We start from the raw sequence: 17,664 nt of genomic DNA on the forward strand, positions 1-17,664 counted from the left end.
ATGAGTCTGATGAGTTACTAGTAGCATTATTCACAGAGTTCCCGGAGAACATCAACCCTGCCAACAGAACAGGAGTAGTGCATTTTTGCAAGTGTTCCTACTCTTTAGAAACCTTTTATAATAAAATCATATCCCAAACTGTTTATTATTTGTTTTCTCGGATTCCTCGAAATTTGGTGAAATATTCCAAATTATGAAAGCACACCGCACCACACTAGTTTTGCTGATTCTGCATAAAGTTGTTATTTTTTTCTTGTAAATCGGACCTTTTAAAAGCTTTACAGAGATCTGAAAGCTTCTCAGCCAAGAGGCCTCGTGTGTTTTAAAATGTTTTAAATTCAAGAAAAATAGTTAATCACCAAGTAATTAAATGTAGCAGTACTTTTTAGCAAGATATACAAATAATTGCATAACTTATATAAATCATTTCAGATTTACCCAATACACTGAGTTTGGATTTAATTTATAAACAAAGCTGTGAGCATTTTGGAGTTGTACATGTAAGATTTTAGCCCCATGACATAAACATTCAGTGCTTTCCTATATTCTTACCTACAGATAATTCACACTTTGGAAATGATCTTCTTTCTCCTTCTTGTCATAGTCCTTTATTCTTTAGACTAAAACCTTTTATGCATATATGAGTATGTCTCTAACACTTATTTGGGAAATGATGACCTCAGGGATGAATTCCAGTTGCTTTGGGGACGATACATAATCTGATATCCAGTGATTTTTTTTTTCTCCATATACAGAAAGGTCCAAACATCATTCTGAAAAAGGCAGGCCTTGGCGTAGTGCTGGCATCCATGACAGCTGGGTTCACAGAGCAATGACAGGAGTGATGACGGTTTTCAGTGAATATTTATTTATTAAATAATTTATTTTAAAAAAAACATCTCAGGGAAGTAGAAGGCAGCTTCCTTGAGGCACATGGTATTTTGACAGTTCCAGGAATCAGTCTATATGAGAAGACCATTTAACAATGATACCGGGAAGGTACAGAAAGTGACTAGGAGGGTACACAGCAGGTAACAGGCCCTGAGAGCAACAGTTTATAAGACTGATGTAGACACCGACCTTTAGCACAGAGATTCACAAAGGGCACTCTAGATGACTGGTGGGACCACTGTCAGATGAACGTGGACGTTTTGAAAGACAGGAGAACGTGACTTCACAGTAGCAAATGGACTCACCTGGTATAAAACAGCTCCTAGGCACTAAGCAAATCCATGATTTGTCACGGCAGAAAACTTGCTACAGACATTTGTACCTTTAAACGTGTCACTCTTTCGAAGAGCCTCAGGGATCCCCACTGAGAATAGCCCGTTATCAGTCCCAACCCGTATCTCACTCTGTAGAGGGTACAACACAGACGGATTTTGCAGTGCCGCAACTACGGACTCTCACGTGGTCCCCGGCAGACTGCATTGAAGGTGATTGTCTCATGTCGATGGGGGCGTCCTCGGTTTCAGAACTCGGAAGTTGCCCACAGTCTGTAGGCTCCGCTGATTGTGTTGCATGACCTACGTGCATGTTTCCTGGTTGACCACCTCTGCACGGCGGGAGCACATGCATCTACTGATAACAGTAAACAGAGCAGAAGGCAGCCTGGCTGCTGCTGAACCCAACAGTCCCCCACTTCCTCCTTCCCTATAAAGGAAGCACAGCGCTGAAATGACAGCGAGGGTTGCTAAACACCCTCATATCGAGACCAAAGGCCTTGTCTCAGGAGAAACCAAAGGCTCTAGGGAATTTGTCTTCAAATTAATGAGTTTTCCTAATAAACACGTTTTAAAAGTACTTTTTTCTTTCTTAAAGAGAATTCAGGTTGGATCTCGCTTAAAGCATTTCCAAATGCATGAGACTTACCTATAAAATAAATATATTTCAAACAAATTTCTTCGATAATGTTTGCACTTAAAAGACGATTAGAATTCCTTTGCAGGAATCTAAAATGTGTCATAAAAACAACATATGGTCCTGAATCAAATATTCCAATTCCCTGAACTCTGCTCAGGTCAAACGCTATCCCCTGTTTACCAATGTACACGCAGGTATACAATTGCAGACACGGCGTCGGTTTTTCCACGCCAAGCAAAATGCTGACATCCCTTGTATAAAAACACAAGTCATCCTCATTTTTGAGGGGCACGACTTCTGCATCCTTCCAAACTTAAAAGATGACCTGCAACCCTAAGCAGGGTGTCCTGAGGGTCCAGGCATCTTTGAGGCCTCAGGTTCAGAGCAGCCAAGGTCTAGCACAGTCTCACACATAGGTAAGTTTTCTTGCTCAACAGCACATGATGTTGCTGACTTCATTGCCAGGACAGCAGAAGAGCCAGTCATGGGTCTTTCTGAAGCAGCAGCTGATTGGCTGGCATGCGCTGATGTCTCCCGGTTGACCTTTGCAGTCCCTCTCCACTTCTTGAGAGCTTCTGCTCTCTCCTCTGGGGCAAGTCTGTCGAAGTACTTGGCTCTCAGAATTGGAGATGGAAACATGGATCCCTGAAGAACTCGGTATACAAACCTAGGGTTACAAAGAGCATCACAGAATTATATTCACTTCCATTGCATCATGATACCCCTGGGACCCATTGATCAGTTAAAAAAAAAAAAAAAAAAAGGGAAAAGACACTTAGCTTTTGAGCTAGAGGAAGGTAAGTCAGCCGTAGAGTGTAATTAAAATAACATGAAACTGGACGTGATAGTGAGCATGTATAAGTCCAGTACTTGGAAAAGGTTAAATTAGAGGGATAGCCATGAGTTCAAGGCCAGCTTAAGCTTGGCTCTGAGTTCCAGGCCAGCTTGGGCTACTGTGCAAGACCCTGACTTAAAAACTCAAAATAAAATATTTAAAAATATTAAACAGATTAATATTTATGAAACCTTAGCACATAGTGAGCACCCTCTAAGTGCCTTCCAAATAAGCATAAGGGAGCGCCTTTTCTACAGTTACAGTCATTTCAACATGAGATTTCTGGGGGGAAACATTCAAAGCAAAGAAGGTTCTTTGGCATAAGTGAAGATGGCTCCTTTCAGCAGATTCATGCCCTTGGCCCACAGGAAACTTCTTTCCTTTTGGCATGACACGGGTGTTGTACACTATACCAATAGAAGAGGGGAGCCTTTTTCAAGGCCATGAAGGGTTTGCTCTTCTGCCTTTGCCACATGTGACACAGCATCAAGTTTCATCTTCAAACAGGCATCATCAAACCTCCTAGTACCTTGACATGAGACTTCCCAGTCTCCACAACTCTGAGCTAGTACATTTCTGTCCATAAGTTACCCAGTTTAGGCATTCTGTTATAGCCGTAAAACACAGACCGAGGCAAGGGCTCAGGGGATGGCAGAGCAAATGATAGGACCTGGTAGGTCCTCAGATAATCCCATGAAGGAAAGTTTCCTTATTCCCATGAACTAACAGCCAAATTAAAAACCTCCAAGACAGAGAAATAAATACGTCTTCGCTCTCTCAATCTAGTCCTGTTTTATGGCGCAACAACAGAAACCAATATGTTGGCTAACGCACAGGCTGGCGGCCTCGCTGCTGAATAGGGTGGTCGCCATCCACTCTTCATCGTTACCTGAAGTCCGTGATTTCATGTTCTTACTCTTCTTGAGCAAACAAACTACGTACCTGGGCAGAAGAGCTACGCAGGTTGTAAGGACACAAACTAGGTAGAACACCGGGTCCAGCATGTGCCCCTGCATAATCCAGTATGGGTTGGATGGTGGGTTGCAAGTTATGCACAAGGCCCCAAAAGCCAAGGCAAAGAAAAAGTAAGACACGATGCTCCCAACAATGACCAGCATGTGGATCCAAGTCTGCAAGACAAGACCGGCCAGGAAAGGAATGAACGGGACATCTGAGACCTTACCACACAAGCCCTTGAGGGGAGAGCATCATTCAAGAGTGGCTCACAACTAAATCAAAAGTCCGTGGGCAATTCTGCTGGCTGGTTTAGTTTGCACTGTCCATGTACCAGGAGCGGTTTGGATTTCCATGTTCATTTTTGCACTGTCACCCATTCATTTTTTTTATACCGTCTCTCACTGATTTGATTAAGGCATTACCTTACTTACTTATGCTTGCTTCTTTTATTCGTTTTTTCTTCCCCCACTTCCTCCCTCCCTTCTTAGTTTCTTCGTTTGCTTCTTTCTTTCTTTCTTTTCTGTTTTTCTTCTCAACTGTCCTACATTATATTTGAAGCTTTATTCTAGGTTTTGTTTCCTCTTATTATGGGCTTTTGCAAGTGAGATTGTGACATCACAGCCCACAGTCATAAATGAGTTGACACAAAAAAGTGAATGTGGAGAACACTGGGTAAAACAGCCCAGGAAGAGGGAGGTGGCCAGAACACAGTGAGCAAGAGTGTGAAGGACATGCAATTTCTTGTGACTGTGTCTTCTGGGAAGGGGACTGCTCCCTGGCCCTTCACTAGCTCATTGGGATTTCCTCACTTGTTGAATCATGGTTCCTCAGTGTAATTTTCAGAGCATTTCTACTTGCTTAGGTTCTCCAGAATGAACTGTGTTTTCAGTCAGTGAAACACAACTGGTATACATGATGTGCCAGCCCCTTTGGAACACACAAACCTCAGAGTCAGTGCCATGTATCCTGACAGGACCAAAAGAATCTCTTAACAGTTGTTTAAAAGTTAAACAGATGTTCAAAGGAGACTAAATATTACTGCTTTGGAAGTTTCTTCCGCCAACCTGGTAGTTGCAAATATGAACATTTTATCATATTCAGAGCTTACATGATTAAGTTACAGGTCATGATACATAAGAAAAGCAAATGATGCCAAAAATAGATATCTGTTTCTACTATATAACTCGTCAAAGATAATTTGATAATATAGCACTGTATATTTTAAACCATAACCTCACTCGATGAGTCCCTGTTTGAACTCTGATATTTACCCTGATGGTAAATATAATCCCAGAATGGTCAGATATCTGCCTCCTTACTCCCAAGGGACTTTTAAACACCCACTCTAACCAGTCTTTTCTCTGACCCTGGTTTACGTAGTGAACAAACAGGCATGAGCCCTGACCTCGCAAAAACTATAATTTGATGAGGAAGACAAAGATGAATTAAATAATCCTATGATATATAAATAACTATAAATTATTTTTAACATTATGAATAAAGGCAAGATAATAAGATGAGAAAATGGATGATTCAGGAAAAGTTTTGGAGGGAAAGAGTGCATGCTAATGAGCTGAAGTAATATTCTGAATTTGGTAAAAGTCACAAATAGAACACGTGGTGGTTTGAATAGGTATGGCCCCCAAAGACTCGCCTGTTTGAATGCTTGGCCACAGGGAGTGGCACTGTTGGGATGTGTGGCCTTGCTGGAGGGAGTGTGTCACTGTGGGGCTGGGCTTTGAGGTCTCATATATACTTAAGCTATGCCCAGTGTGGCACACAGTCCCCTCCTGGCTGCCTACAGATCAAGACGGAAAACTCTCAGCTCCTTCCCCAGTACCGTGTCTGCCTGTGTGCCGCCCTGCTTCCCAGCATGACGATAATGAACTAAACTTCTGAACTGGGCAGCTGAAGCCGGTCCCAGTTAAAAGTTTTTCTATATCAGAGTTGCCATGGTTGTGGTGTCTCTTCACAGCAATAAAACCTGAGACACAAAGGGAAACCTAAAAGGATCTCCACTAACAAATACAGTAAGCAGCGAGGTTCTGACATGACAACAACCTCAATGCACCTGAGAAGCTGGAAGAGGGGTAGCGTGGTGCCAGCCCTTGAATAAAGAAGAGTGTGACCACAGGTTAAGCGTCTCACTGTGAGCGGTCTGATGAGCCGTGTTAGGGTTTCCAAGTTCATGCCAAGTTTAGTAAAATATAAAGAATCTTTGCTGGGAGGAAGGGGGCTACAGCTGGGATACAAAGTGAATAAATTATAATGATCAAAAAAAAAATTTAAAAAAGAATCTTTGCTGGAAGAAATCAGAAATATTTTATATTATCACAAGGGCATAAAGTCATCATTTATTAAAGTCAACACAGTGGGGTTATGGCACAGAAGGTCACTGACTTTAGTGCAGAGCCTTCAGCTTGTCTTAAAGCCTACTCAGCACAGATGGTGATTTTCTTGTCCACCGACTCACACCTCCATGAAATACCTACCAGTGACAGAAATCAAGACTCAGAGAGGTACTTTTCACTTTCCCTGGACTCGGCATCATGGTGCTCTCAATTCTGCCCTGAATGACCCTTTATTTTTATTTTTTTATATTAATCACAGGTTATTTACTTTGTATCCCAACTGTAGCACCCTCCCTCATTCCCTCCCAATCCTACCCTCCCTCCCTCATCTCCTCCCTGCCCCTTTCCAAGTCTACTGCTAGGGGAGGTCCTCCTCCCCTTCTAGCTTATCAGGTATCTTCAGGACTGGCTGCAGTGTCCTCCTCTGTGGCCTAGAAAGACTGTTTCTCCCTCTGGGGGGGGGGCAAAGGAGCCCCATAGTTCCTGTTCCCCTTTTTTCCACAGAATCATTGCTCTTGCCAGCATTGCACTTACAGCCACGGAGGGCTCGACAGCTCCACTGCTAACAGACGATAAGCCCGAGCAGAAGAAACACACTCACCAGACTCTTGCTTTCGATCACCAGATGGAGGAGAATGATGAACAGGGCTGCTGTGTTCAGCGGATTCCCGAATGTGAAGATGTCAATGTCAGAGCCCTGGTAGGTCTACACGGAGAGAAAGACAGGCGGTGAGCATGTTGGTTAACACCATGTCACTTAAAAGTTCAAATGTGGTTAAGGCGTTGGACTCGAAATCCAATGGAGTATTCTCTATAATAGTTCTATTAACTAAATGGTCACTTAGGAAAAAATGAACGTTCCCAAAAAGAGACTGACTCCCCCAGGTAGACTATCAATCTGTGTGTTGAACTCTTGGGTGGAATTCCTCTTCATTCTGAATAATAACTGATCTTCGTGGATGCTTCTGTTCAGACACAGGCAGACAAACGTGTTCCGCCTAAGAAATCACTGAAGTTGCAGTTATACCCACCCTAAGCTTATACCTGTAAGTAAACATCCCTCCCGCCCACCTACGCATCTTCAAGTCCTTCCTTTTGCCATTCCTCACGTGATACAATTCTCTCTTCTCCCAGGACCCGTTCCTGAATGCACTTCCAGTTGCTTTGCATAAATTCCTCCTGAACAGTAATACAGCCAAAATATTTAAGGGAGCCTACTTCAGGTAATTTAAACTGAACAAGGCACAGAAACTGTCAGCTGAACGTGCGTCACTGACTTCCCTCTCAGCGCTGTACTGTCAACACACTCTGTGCTCACACACTACTTTCCGGAACAAGGCTCAGACAGGCAGCTTCACCATGTCTACTGTGCACAGTGAGTGAGCTTTTAAAATGAACTTTTACACAGTCTTTGCTTAGTTCCATTTCTTCCAAACATATCTGTAAAACGTGGTTTTTAGTAACTGTTAAAGATATTCCTTACAGGCACTTACATTTACTATTCTGTGTATAAGCCTGACAGAATTAGCCTAATTCTCACCAGCAGAAGCTCTTATATTTCTGATATTGCTCCATGATTTCTGGCTAGTTCATTTACATGGCTGGAATTTAAATTTTATTTAAGCCACTGACAAAAATAAGTAAACAGTTTTTAGTGTTAACAAGAGACCCAAGGTAACGCAACTAGGTACTTCATTGAGTCCATTACTAGCATATTGTTAGGGGTTGTTAATCAACCAATTAACAGTCAACCAGAGGCTGGTACATAGACGCATCATTGATTCACTAACGGCAAGTACACTGAGCAAACGACTTACAAAATAAGGCACAAAGAAGCACACCAGGCTTTGATAGAAGGCATCCAACAAGGTGATCCAGAAGGTGAGAGGCAAGTACGCCTGGGAACAGAGCACACGTCGGAGAGAGAGGGTCAGTGCGGAGTAAAAATCCATTCCTTCATTCTCTGTTTCACACTGCGTGGGGGAGGAGAGACGGCAGCGAGGGAGGACACCCTCGCTCTTGAATGTGGTGGGGAAGGCGACAAACTGCAAAGGAACTTTTTACTCAACGCCCTTGATCCATTTAACATCTAACTTTACTCTTAGCTTTTTGTGAGAGTTTCTCCGCACTGATTTCCAGAGTGGCTGGACCAGGTACAGTCCCATGAACAGTGGCCGAAGGTTCCCTTTTCCTTGAATCCTCTCCAGCATTTGCCGTCAGCTGTTTGCTTGCTCCGAGTCATTCTGACTTCATGAGATGTAGGAACATATACATGTAGATATATGTCTGTATGTGTGTGTAACAGTAACAACTAAAGAAAAAAAGGCCATGGTTTTGAAAGGAGATGAGATGGGATGAGAGGAATTGGAAGGAGGGAAAGGAGAAAATAATATAATTACATTTTAATTAAAAATATACTTTATCATGGGACAACATATGTGTACTCGTGTGTATGCATGTGTGTGTACACGTGTATTGTGTACATGTGTGCATGTGTTCACACATGCACATATATTCTGTATTTTTGTAGATACATGTACGTGTGTGTTTATGTGCCTGTGTATGTATGCGTGTGGTGTGTGTTGCCTCTCCTTGCAACTGATTCAACTACCGGGTCACACATGTTAAGCATGCACTCTGCCACTGAGCTACAACCCTAAGCCCTTCTGGATCTATTTTAATACCTAAAGAAGGATCGCAGTAACTTTTCATGTCTACTGATCAGAAAGCGCTATTCAAAAACTTATCCAAATCCATCACTTTTCTTTGCTTACACTTCCTGCCATTACCATCAGTTCTGTTTATGAACAACTGGACAGCCATCTTACTCACCCTCTATGCTGCTCCTTGGTAGCCTCTACACAATCTCTCATATGTTATAACATGAACACAAAATGTCCTCCAATCATCTTTTGCCTTGCAAACTTGGTACTGTTTTGGAATCTGAAAAGGTTTTGGAATCTGGCCTGGCTGGCAGAAGTAGGCCAGTCCAGATCCAGTTTTATCTGCCCAAATGCTGCATCTTTGACTCACTGTACACCATCTCCTGTCCCTTCTAACATGACCAGCCACAAAAAAATAAAACAAAAGAGGAAAGGAAAAAACTGTAAGGTAAAATAAATCCTTCCTTAGTTCATTGGGTATTTGGTTACAATAATGAGGAAAGCACTAAATAAATAAGTAAATAAATAAATAATAGAGCTATAGGTCTAGCAGAAGGTTCTCAGAACAAGAAATAAAATGGCTAGTAATCCAAATCCTTGGCTATCAGGGAAGTGCAGATTAAAACCAACTTATGATTTTATTTCACATTAGTCAGAATGGCCATAATTAGAAATAGAAATGACAACAGATGGTGGTGTGGATGTGGGGAAAGGGACATCCTTATACACTGTTGGTTAGATTACTGCCGTCCACTTAGAAAATTAATCTGGAGGTTTCTCAGAAAACTCAAAACGGAACAAGTATACGATTGAGCTCTCATACTTCTGGGCAAACCCCAAAGGACTTTACATCCTACTTTGGAAATACTTAGAAGTCCATGTTCATTGCTGCTGTATTCACAAAAGCTAGAAAATAGAACCAACCTACATGTCCATCCACTGAAGAATGGATAATGAAAATGTGGTACATGTCCACAGTGAAATATTGCCCAAATGTAAAGAAAAATGAAATCATAACAGTTGCTGGTAAATGGAAGAACTTCAAAATGTTATACTCAGTGAGGTCCACCAGGCTCAGAAAAATAAATGTCACATGTTCTCTCTCCTGTAGATTCCAGTGCTGACTCTTGCTTTGTTTGTTTGATTTGGAATGCATGTGGAAGCCAGGTAATGGTAAAAGGGACACTGGGTAGGGGACACTTACACTTTAAAGAAGCGAACTTGGCAAAATAAAAATTACTGGGAGTAGAAAGATTCAAACATGGAAGTTGGTAGGGAATAGAGAAGTGAAAGGCTGGGAGGAGGCTGAGCCAAAATGAGGGGTGTATGAAAAAGCTATAAGGAAACCTATGATCTTGAACACAAGTAAAAAATATGATAAGAGAAGAGCACAGGAGACATGAAGGAACAGGGGGGTATTCTCTGCGTTAAAGAGTATAAATGGGGATGAGGTGGGAGATGGGGAGCACAGGGGCTAGGGATTTAGGCATGACTGAAGATGTATGAAGATGCCTTAAGGAAACCCACTACTTTATAAGCTAATTTAAAAATATAATATATATTTTTAAAAAGGAATTTGAACAAAAGTACCTTGCATGGGCAAACAATGCTGCTCCCAGAAGGCGTGGTTTGCTAACTGCAAATCTCAGTGCTAGGCACAGGATACCTTCCTCTGAGTTCTTAGCCATCCAGGTCCGAGGGGTACCCAAAACAACAAAGGCTAACACCATTGGTCTTGGCTGTCACCACATTTAAATGGCAAGACCCTCTTTCTGAAGAGACCACTCCTTTTGGATACAGGGCATAGATAAACCAACCTCAACTGAACAGGAAACTTCTTCCTACTGAGTAGCTTACACAGTGCCACAAGTTGCTCTGCAGGCTTCTGGAGGAGAGAAAGAAGCCAGTGATCATAGCCAGCAATAGAAAACGTGAGCTACAGCATCCAGCTGTGTGGCAACAAAGCATTCATTCAGTGGTATTGTGAGAGTTTGGCGGTAACCAACCACTTTCTGATTAGTTACCAGATCTACTCCAGAGGAGATGTTTCATGCCTGGCACTGTAAACCTGGGGAGATCCTGGGACCTAGCTGGGAACCTATGGTTGTCATGTTAAACGGTCGTGCTGTCAACTTGCATTCTAAACGTTTGTGTTTATACCCACAATCTCATGACGCTGTCAACTTTGGTCAGAGATAACGTTAATAGTTAACGCAGGAACTCTCAACTGATTTAACTGCCAAGTGTGGATGAATTATCTGTACCAACATTCCCTCACCCAAGGCTTGGAGAACATCGATGACCGGGTAAAAGGAATGTAAGAGCTGGTGAATGGGAAGGGAGCTGCGAGGCCGACTTCCAGGTGACAGGGTAGTTGCAGGTACCACCTCGCAGCAGCTGATATCGGGTCCACAGTATCAAGCCCATCAAAACTGCAAAACAGATGAGGGAGGGACCCCTGAGGCTCCATCCCTGGCAGAGGAGCTATGGAGAGCAGTGTTTGCTGAGGAGGGACAATACTGCCATTGCCGGCCCATACCCATGTACACCTGGCATGGGTGTCACTCATCGGACTGAGGATTTTCAGTAACAACAACAACAACAAAGAACAAAGGGAAAACACGAAGTGAGAACACTAGGGGAAGGTGAACCGAGGTGATGCTGAAGGATACGATAAAAATACATTGTATAAGATGCATATGTGTGTGTGTGCATACATATAACTGCACAATGCCAGCTACTAGGTTTTCTAAAAATATAAGCCAGTCCGTGATATCTTCCTCACTGATCAAATTGCCTTTTTCTAGTCGCTCCAATGATTTCTAGAACACTTCCGTTATGACTGAAGTTCCTCCCCAGACATATCAGGTCCAGCATGTTCTTGCCACTGGTTATGTTTCCACTGGCATTCCACAGCATGGATATAGTCAAATCTATTCATTTCCTCCAGGCTATCCTCCTTGCTAGGAGCTCTTTCTTAGGCCCCCTACATACCTGGTTCTAGTTTTATAAATCCTAAATGTCACCTCCTCGCAGAGGGACACCAGACTAGCCTGAACGATATCTCCACCTTGTCATTTACTAGCACAGACAGCATCATACAAAGTCTTTATCAGAAAAAAACGGCTAAGGTGCTTTGGTTCTCAAAATTGATTGCAAGGTTCAGAGTGGAACTGTGGGTCTTTTATTTAAAACAATGGCTCAGACAAAGCAGGTACTCACAACATGTATCTTAGGTTAATTAGCTATTCTTATTAATGTCACTGTTTTCTATCTAACGCTTGTAGAAAGAGAAAGGGCCGTAACCCTTTTGCAGGGAGGCCACATATCTGATATCCCCCATATCAGACATTTACAGTACAATTCAGAACAGTAACAAAATTACAGCTCTGAAGTAGCCACAAAATAATCTTATGGATGGGGATCACCACAACATGAGGAACTATATTAAAAGGTCACAGCGTTAGGAAGGTCGAGAACCACTGGTACAGAGCACTGAAAGCAACCGGGCATGTTAAATACTCCTACACTATCCGGGTCTGGCTGACTGGAGGCATGCTGGCTTCCCCATGGCATGCGTCTCCTGACACGTGCGTCTGCTTGGGCACTTACCTCTGATTGCTGGCCACTCTGGTAAAGTTCAGGCAGCTGCAGGAGGGTCTCCGCTGACACATCTTTCTCCAAAACACCATAAATGATGGGGGGAACAGATGTGAAGAGGAGGTTGAAGAAGATCAGAACCCAATAGTCGGTCATGGATGTTCCTGAAAACCCACAAAAGAACTGGTACCAGAAAAGGAGATTCACATAGGCCTGAGGACACAAAGAAAGACGTTCAGATCTTAGAGACATCAGTACACTTGAACAGACATCCTACACACTGCGCTTCTAAGCCCTGTGCCCTCCGCCCCCCACAGCTTTGTCAACCACAGATGGAAGAACACAGCTGGCCAAGTCTTTCTTTAATTTTGTTTTGTTTTCAATAAATATCTTATTAAATTATACACATGCCAGTACTCTATACATACCATATACTATTCTTTTGTTTGTTTGTTTTTGTTTTTTAAGACAGGGCTGTCCTAGATTCGCTTTGTAGACAAGGCTGGCCTCAAACTCACAGCGACCCACCTGCCTCTGCCTTCCTGAGTGCTGGGGTTACATGCGCCCGGCTGCTGGCACTATTCTAAATGAGTCAGTCACAAAGAATTAATTTAGTCTTCATAATAATTTGGTAATTACTGTTGCTCCCATTTTATACATAATGAACTAAATATTTCCAAGCCCTTAAAATACATATAGGCAAATCTTAGTCTCTAGTGTGATGGTGATAGGAGGGGAGTTCAAATGGTGAAGTAATTAGGTCACGGTAGGGCCCGTGAGAATGAAATTAGAATTCCTATAAAAACGGACCTCTGGTGGCTTTCCTCTACCCAGAGAGGACATAGCCAGAAAAGCTCATTACCAAAGCTCAACCACACACACTCTCTGATTTCAGACTTCTGGCTCCTAGACTGCAGGAGATTTCCATTGTTATTATTGTGGCACTTCATTGTTGCATGCTGAATAATCTAAGCTACTGAGACGCACAGAGAATAAAGATTTGCACAAAGTTACCCAGCTACTTGTTTGCCATGTAAGCGGCAGAGCTGTAGATATTTTCACTCTAGATAAAGACAACAGAGGCGAACGCCTGGCTCACCACACACTTTTCCGCCTTCTTGCCCAGTTACTTCCTAGTGGAATGGTGACATCAGAATGGGCAACATCCAGTTATCTTGAGACTGAGAGGTTCCCAAAGCATGGGATTCGTACATGAGAACGTGGCTGCCCTAGGGGTTGGTCTTTCTCCCGAGCACCGTATCTTAAACTTGACCAGTACAGAAAAAAAAAAAAAAAAAACAAAAACAAAAACAAACAAACAAACAAAAAAAAACCTTTGCTTTCAAGCAGGGCAAAAGGGTGAATATAGAACTCAGGTTCCGGAGGATGTTTCTAATTTCAAGATTTCAAATGTTTTGTCATTTTCTGAACCTCTGTAAATTCTGGTTTCATCCTGTATACAATCAAAATTATATTACCTCAGAACTAACTGCCAAAAACAAGTTGGGAAGTACTCATAACCTGTAAGAAGTGGTGTAACACATATTAAAATGTCGGGCTTATTATTATTATTATTATTATTATTATTATTATTATCATTATAGAAGTTTTAGTTTCTTTAAAAACTCAGTTAGTTTGTGTAAACATGTTTTTGTTTTAATCCCAAGTGTGGGATTCTAATTGGGCTATAGTTTGTCCACAGCTATTAACTGTCTCATGCAGGCTGTGGCTTTTGTCAGCTAGTAATCACAGGCAGTATGAAGAGGGGTGTGGTCTAGGCTCAGAGGACATAAAGTGAGAGCTAAGAAAGAGAAGGCGCGGTGTGTGGTGATGGCGTGTGGCATGTAGCAAGAGACCAGAGAAAAAGGTGTGGCTGTTTGGAGCAGACAGATGGAGAGAAACAGAGAAACACTTCCGGGGCGCACTGGCTTGAAGAAGCCTGCTGGCTGAATCTGCTGTTGATGGAGATTGGTATAGGGCCCTAAAAGAACCCATTGACCCTAAACAGCTGGGAGAAGTGGAGGGGCCTCTCTCCCCACTCACCTTCTCTTTCCTACACGGCGCTGGGAGGTTGAGGCCTAAACAGCCCAGATAAAGTAGAGTTTTTAAAATGAGTGCTACTTATTATCGTAAAGTTTATAGCTCAGCTGGCCTCAAATTCCCTATATTTCCAAAAATGACCTTAAACTTCCTTTACTTGTGTGTGTGCATGTGTGTTGTTATACAGGTATGGTGTATGCGTACACACTATGTGCAAGCGCAGACAGCAGGACAGCAGGACTCTGTTCTATCATGTTCTAGCTCACTCTTTAAGACAGGGTCTCTACCCGACCTGAAGTTAGGCTGGCAATCAGTTAGCCTCAGTGATCTTGTCTCCATCCACAACAGTGCTATGGTATGGGAACACTTGAGCAAGCCCAGCTTTTTAGCGTGAGTCCTGGGGAACTGAACTTGGGGTATCTCCTCCACCCAGCTCTTACTGACTGTCCCTCACCCCCGAAATCTGACCTCTCCATTCAGGAGATGACAGGGCATGTACTGTCACACAGGCAGTTTGTGCGGTGATGTGCATTGTGCTACGGAAGCGTCCTTCCAACTGAGCTACAACTTCATACCACCCAATAGCAAGATACTGTGGTCACTAGCCCCATGGATTTACCACAACAGCCTAGCACAGGGCCAACTCAGAATAAACGTCTCTAGTGTTCATGGAGAAGCACTATGGTTAGTTCCTACACATCTATCCAGTTTGGATACACGTAGTTTGGGGCATTACTCTGGGTGTGAATCCCAGCATTCATTAATATCTCATAAGCTGACCAACATCAAAGAAACAGTCTTTCAAATTAAGCCACTTCAAAGACTTCTGGCCCTTGCCCAGTTCTCTGTAAAGGGAGAGGGCCTCCTCTCTAAAAGCCCTAGATTTCTTGAAATTTTCCATGACAAGCCAGAGATTTCTCCGGTTAGAGACATTTGATATTTCAAATATGTTCGTAAGGTATCTGAAGACCCTTAATTTTGAATAAGCGCTATGTCGATTCAGAAAAGAACTGAGAGATTCCTAGGAAATCATCGAGAAGCCCACCCCACCCACAAACACAGATCTAAATTACACATCGTGGAGATATCCTAAACAGGTATTTCAAGAGTAATCCACTGTATTTCCACTACCAACATGCTGTACTTTTAAAGACCAAGAATGAATGCACTCTAAAGAGCATAATACAGTTACATAATCAACCTAGAAGAATCAAATGAGTTGTACTAAATCAGCATGAGTGTGTAAGAAAGAACACTGAATCCCCGTATGTTGCTATATGCTTTAATCCTAGCAATGAGCTGAAGCAGAAGGGTTTCTCCAACTTTGTGGTGAGCCTCGACTACATAGTGATACCAGGCCATCCAGGGCTGTGGAGCAAGACACTGCATGAAAGAATAAAGTAAGAATAAAAGAATCAGAAGGAAAGAAGGAAGGGATTGAGGGAAGCATGGAGGGAGGGAGGGAGGAAGGAAGAAAGAAAGAAAGGAATTTAAATGAAACACTGATGATTAGACAACAGGATTTCCAGTTTCTGATTATTCCAAGCAATAATCCCACTAAAGTTTCATGACCACAAAATATCTACTATGCATAAATAGACTTTTATGGGCTGGGTAGAAAATCCTTGCACTTGAGTTTTCATCTCTACCGCTCCTTGATATACTACAGGAGCCATTAATTAGGAACAGTAGATTTATTTACTTATAAGCAGTAGATTATTTACCTATTTATTTATTCATTCATTTATTTACTTATTTGCCATCCCTAGTACCACAGAGGCAAACCTTTTTATTTTCTCCCGACAACTTGAAACATTTCACAATCCTGCTTGTGACTATCTTGTCAGAGAAGGCCAAAAATTGGATTTTAAATGAAGCAGTCAGGACTTCATGGCATACAAACGTACAAGGACAAGAGTGTGCTGACAGATGGACAGGCCTAGCAATTTGTTCCTAATAGCTCAAACATAAGCACTCCCAGATTATCTCTGGGAAGACATTGTAACAGCTTCCAGCTTTTCTCCAGATACCAAGCACAGCGAGGTAGCATCCTATCTTTCCTCCTCATCCTTGAGGCAACCAGAAGGTTGAACTGGAGAGGAGGTGGCAGATTCTCAGCAGGTACATACCACATTCTTGTAGAAAAAGTAGAGAATCATGTTGGAGAGCCGCGTGTAACACCAGTGCCCATGCACGAGGAGGAGCTTGCCGAGATGTCTGAACTGGGAAATGGCGAAGTCACTGGCCATCACTGCCTGCGGAGGCGACAGGGAGAGAGGAGCACCCTGAGCAACGGAACATGCTGGAACACACAAAACCTAGCAGGCACAGCCTGACCATTAGTAAGCCCAAACCAGTTAACTTACCTTCCAGAAAGAAAGACTATACGTATACACATATACACATGCATGCATGTATCCATAAATATACACATACATACACAAAGAGAAGCAGGGATGGACAGACAGGACAGACAGGACAGACAGACAGAGTCACATCTTCCTCGTTCTCATTCTCTCGTGTCTCCTTTCCTTTCCCTTCCCTCCCAGTCCTCTATATTTTTTCATGTGATGTACTCAAATGGCAGTAGATTTTACTTTCAGTGAGAATTTAACAAAGCTATCGCATGCCTACAAAGAAAAATCTTACGATGTACAAAGGCTTTTTTAAGAAAAGAAAACCTGAACACAGAAGAAACTAGCCAGGGCCACCTAACATTCCAGTGGCGGAATGGCTGAAAGGCTTCTCTCATCCCCCAGCCTCCCTGACCCGTGGAGAAGGTTCCCCTCAGCAAGCAGATCATGTCATGGTACTTGGAAGTGTATGACTCACCTGCATGCCTTCTTGACCTGAGACACCGATCCCAATGTCGGCCACTTGGATCATGCTAACATCATTGGCGCCATCACCTTCATGAGGCAGAGGGAAACATGGGACACACACAAGGAATAAATATGTAGACTGCAAACCAAGTGGCTGTTATTTTATTTACATTGCTCTTCTGTCTCCACGTGTGTCTGTGTGAGGGTGTCAGATCCGCTGTAAGTGGAATTACAGAAGTTGTGAACTGCTATGTGGGTCATGGGATTTGACACCTGGGTCCTTTGGAAGAGCAGCCAATGGTCTAGACCACTGAGCCATCTCTCCAGCCCTATAGATATTGTTTTATAGCTCTTGTCTAAGGATGCTACAAAAATGCCACTCAAAAGTAGTCATTGAATGGATAAAATTTTTCATATTCCTAAATTTAACTTGTCTAAAGATTGAACTCTTGAGATTTTCAGTTCCGTGGTTCAAAATTACTAAGTTGATTTGGAGTCTAAGATATGACCCAAAGAATATTATCACACTGTTC

General features: G+C 42.6%; 1 protein-coding gene across 2 annotated transcripts in view; it reads right to left on the bottom strand.

The window, feature by feature from the left end:
* Window positions 1–879: 879 nt before the first annotated feature.
* The window catches only part of Atp10d (ATPase phospholipid transporting 10D (putative)), an 81,744-nt gene continuing 64,959 nt past the window's right edge, over window positions 880–17,664 (bottom strand). For both annotated transcript variants that reach the window (XM_055629448.1, XM_055629449.1), the window contains 7 exons: window positions 17,142–17,218; window positions 16,439–16,564; window positions 12,282–12,482; window positions 7,824–7,904; window positions 6,608–6,712; window positions 3,641–3,828; window positions 880–2,530 (listed from right to left, as the gene is read on the bottom strand). In XM_055629448.1, coding sequence (XP_055485423.1) covers window positions 2,197–2,530; window positions 3,641–3,828; window positions 6,608–6,712; window positions 7,824–7,904; window positions 12,282–12,482; window positions 16,439–16,564; window positions 17,142–17,218 — 1,112 coding nt within the window. In that variant the 3' untranslated portion in view covers window positions 880–2,196. The remainder of the gene's footprint in view (window positions 2,531–3,640; window positions 3,829–6,607; window positions 6,713–7,823; window positions 7,905–12,281; window positions 12,483–16,438; window positions 16,565–17,141; window positions 17,219–17,664) is intronic.

This window comes from Psammomys obesus, unplaced genomic scaffold (assembly GCF_907164565.1).
Source record: "Psammomys obesus unplaced genomic scaffold, mPsaObe1.curated_primary_1811, whole genome shotgun sequence".
Taxonomy (NCBI): Eukaryota; Metazoa; Chordata; class Mammalia; order Rodentia; family Muridae; genus Psammomys; species Psammomys obesus.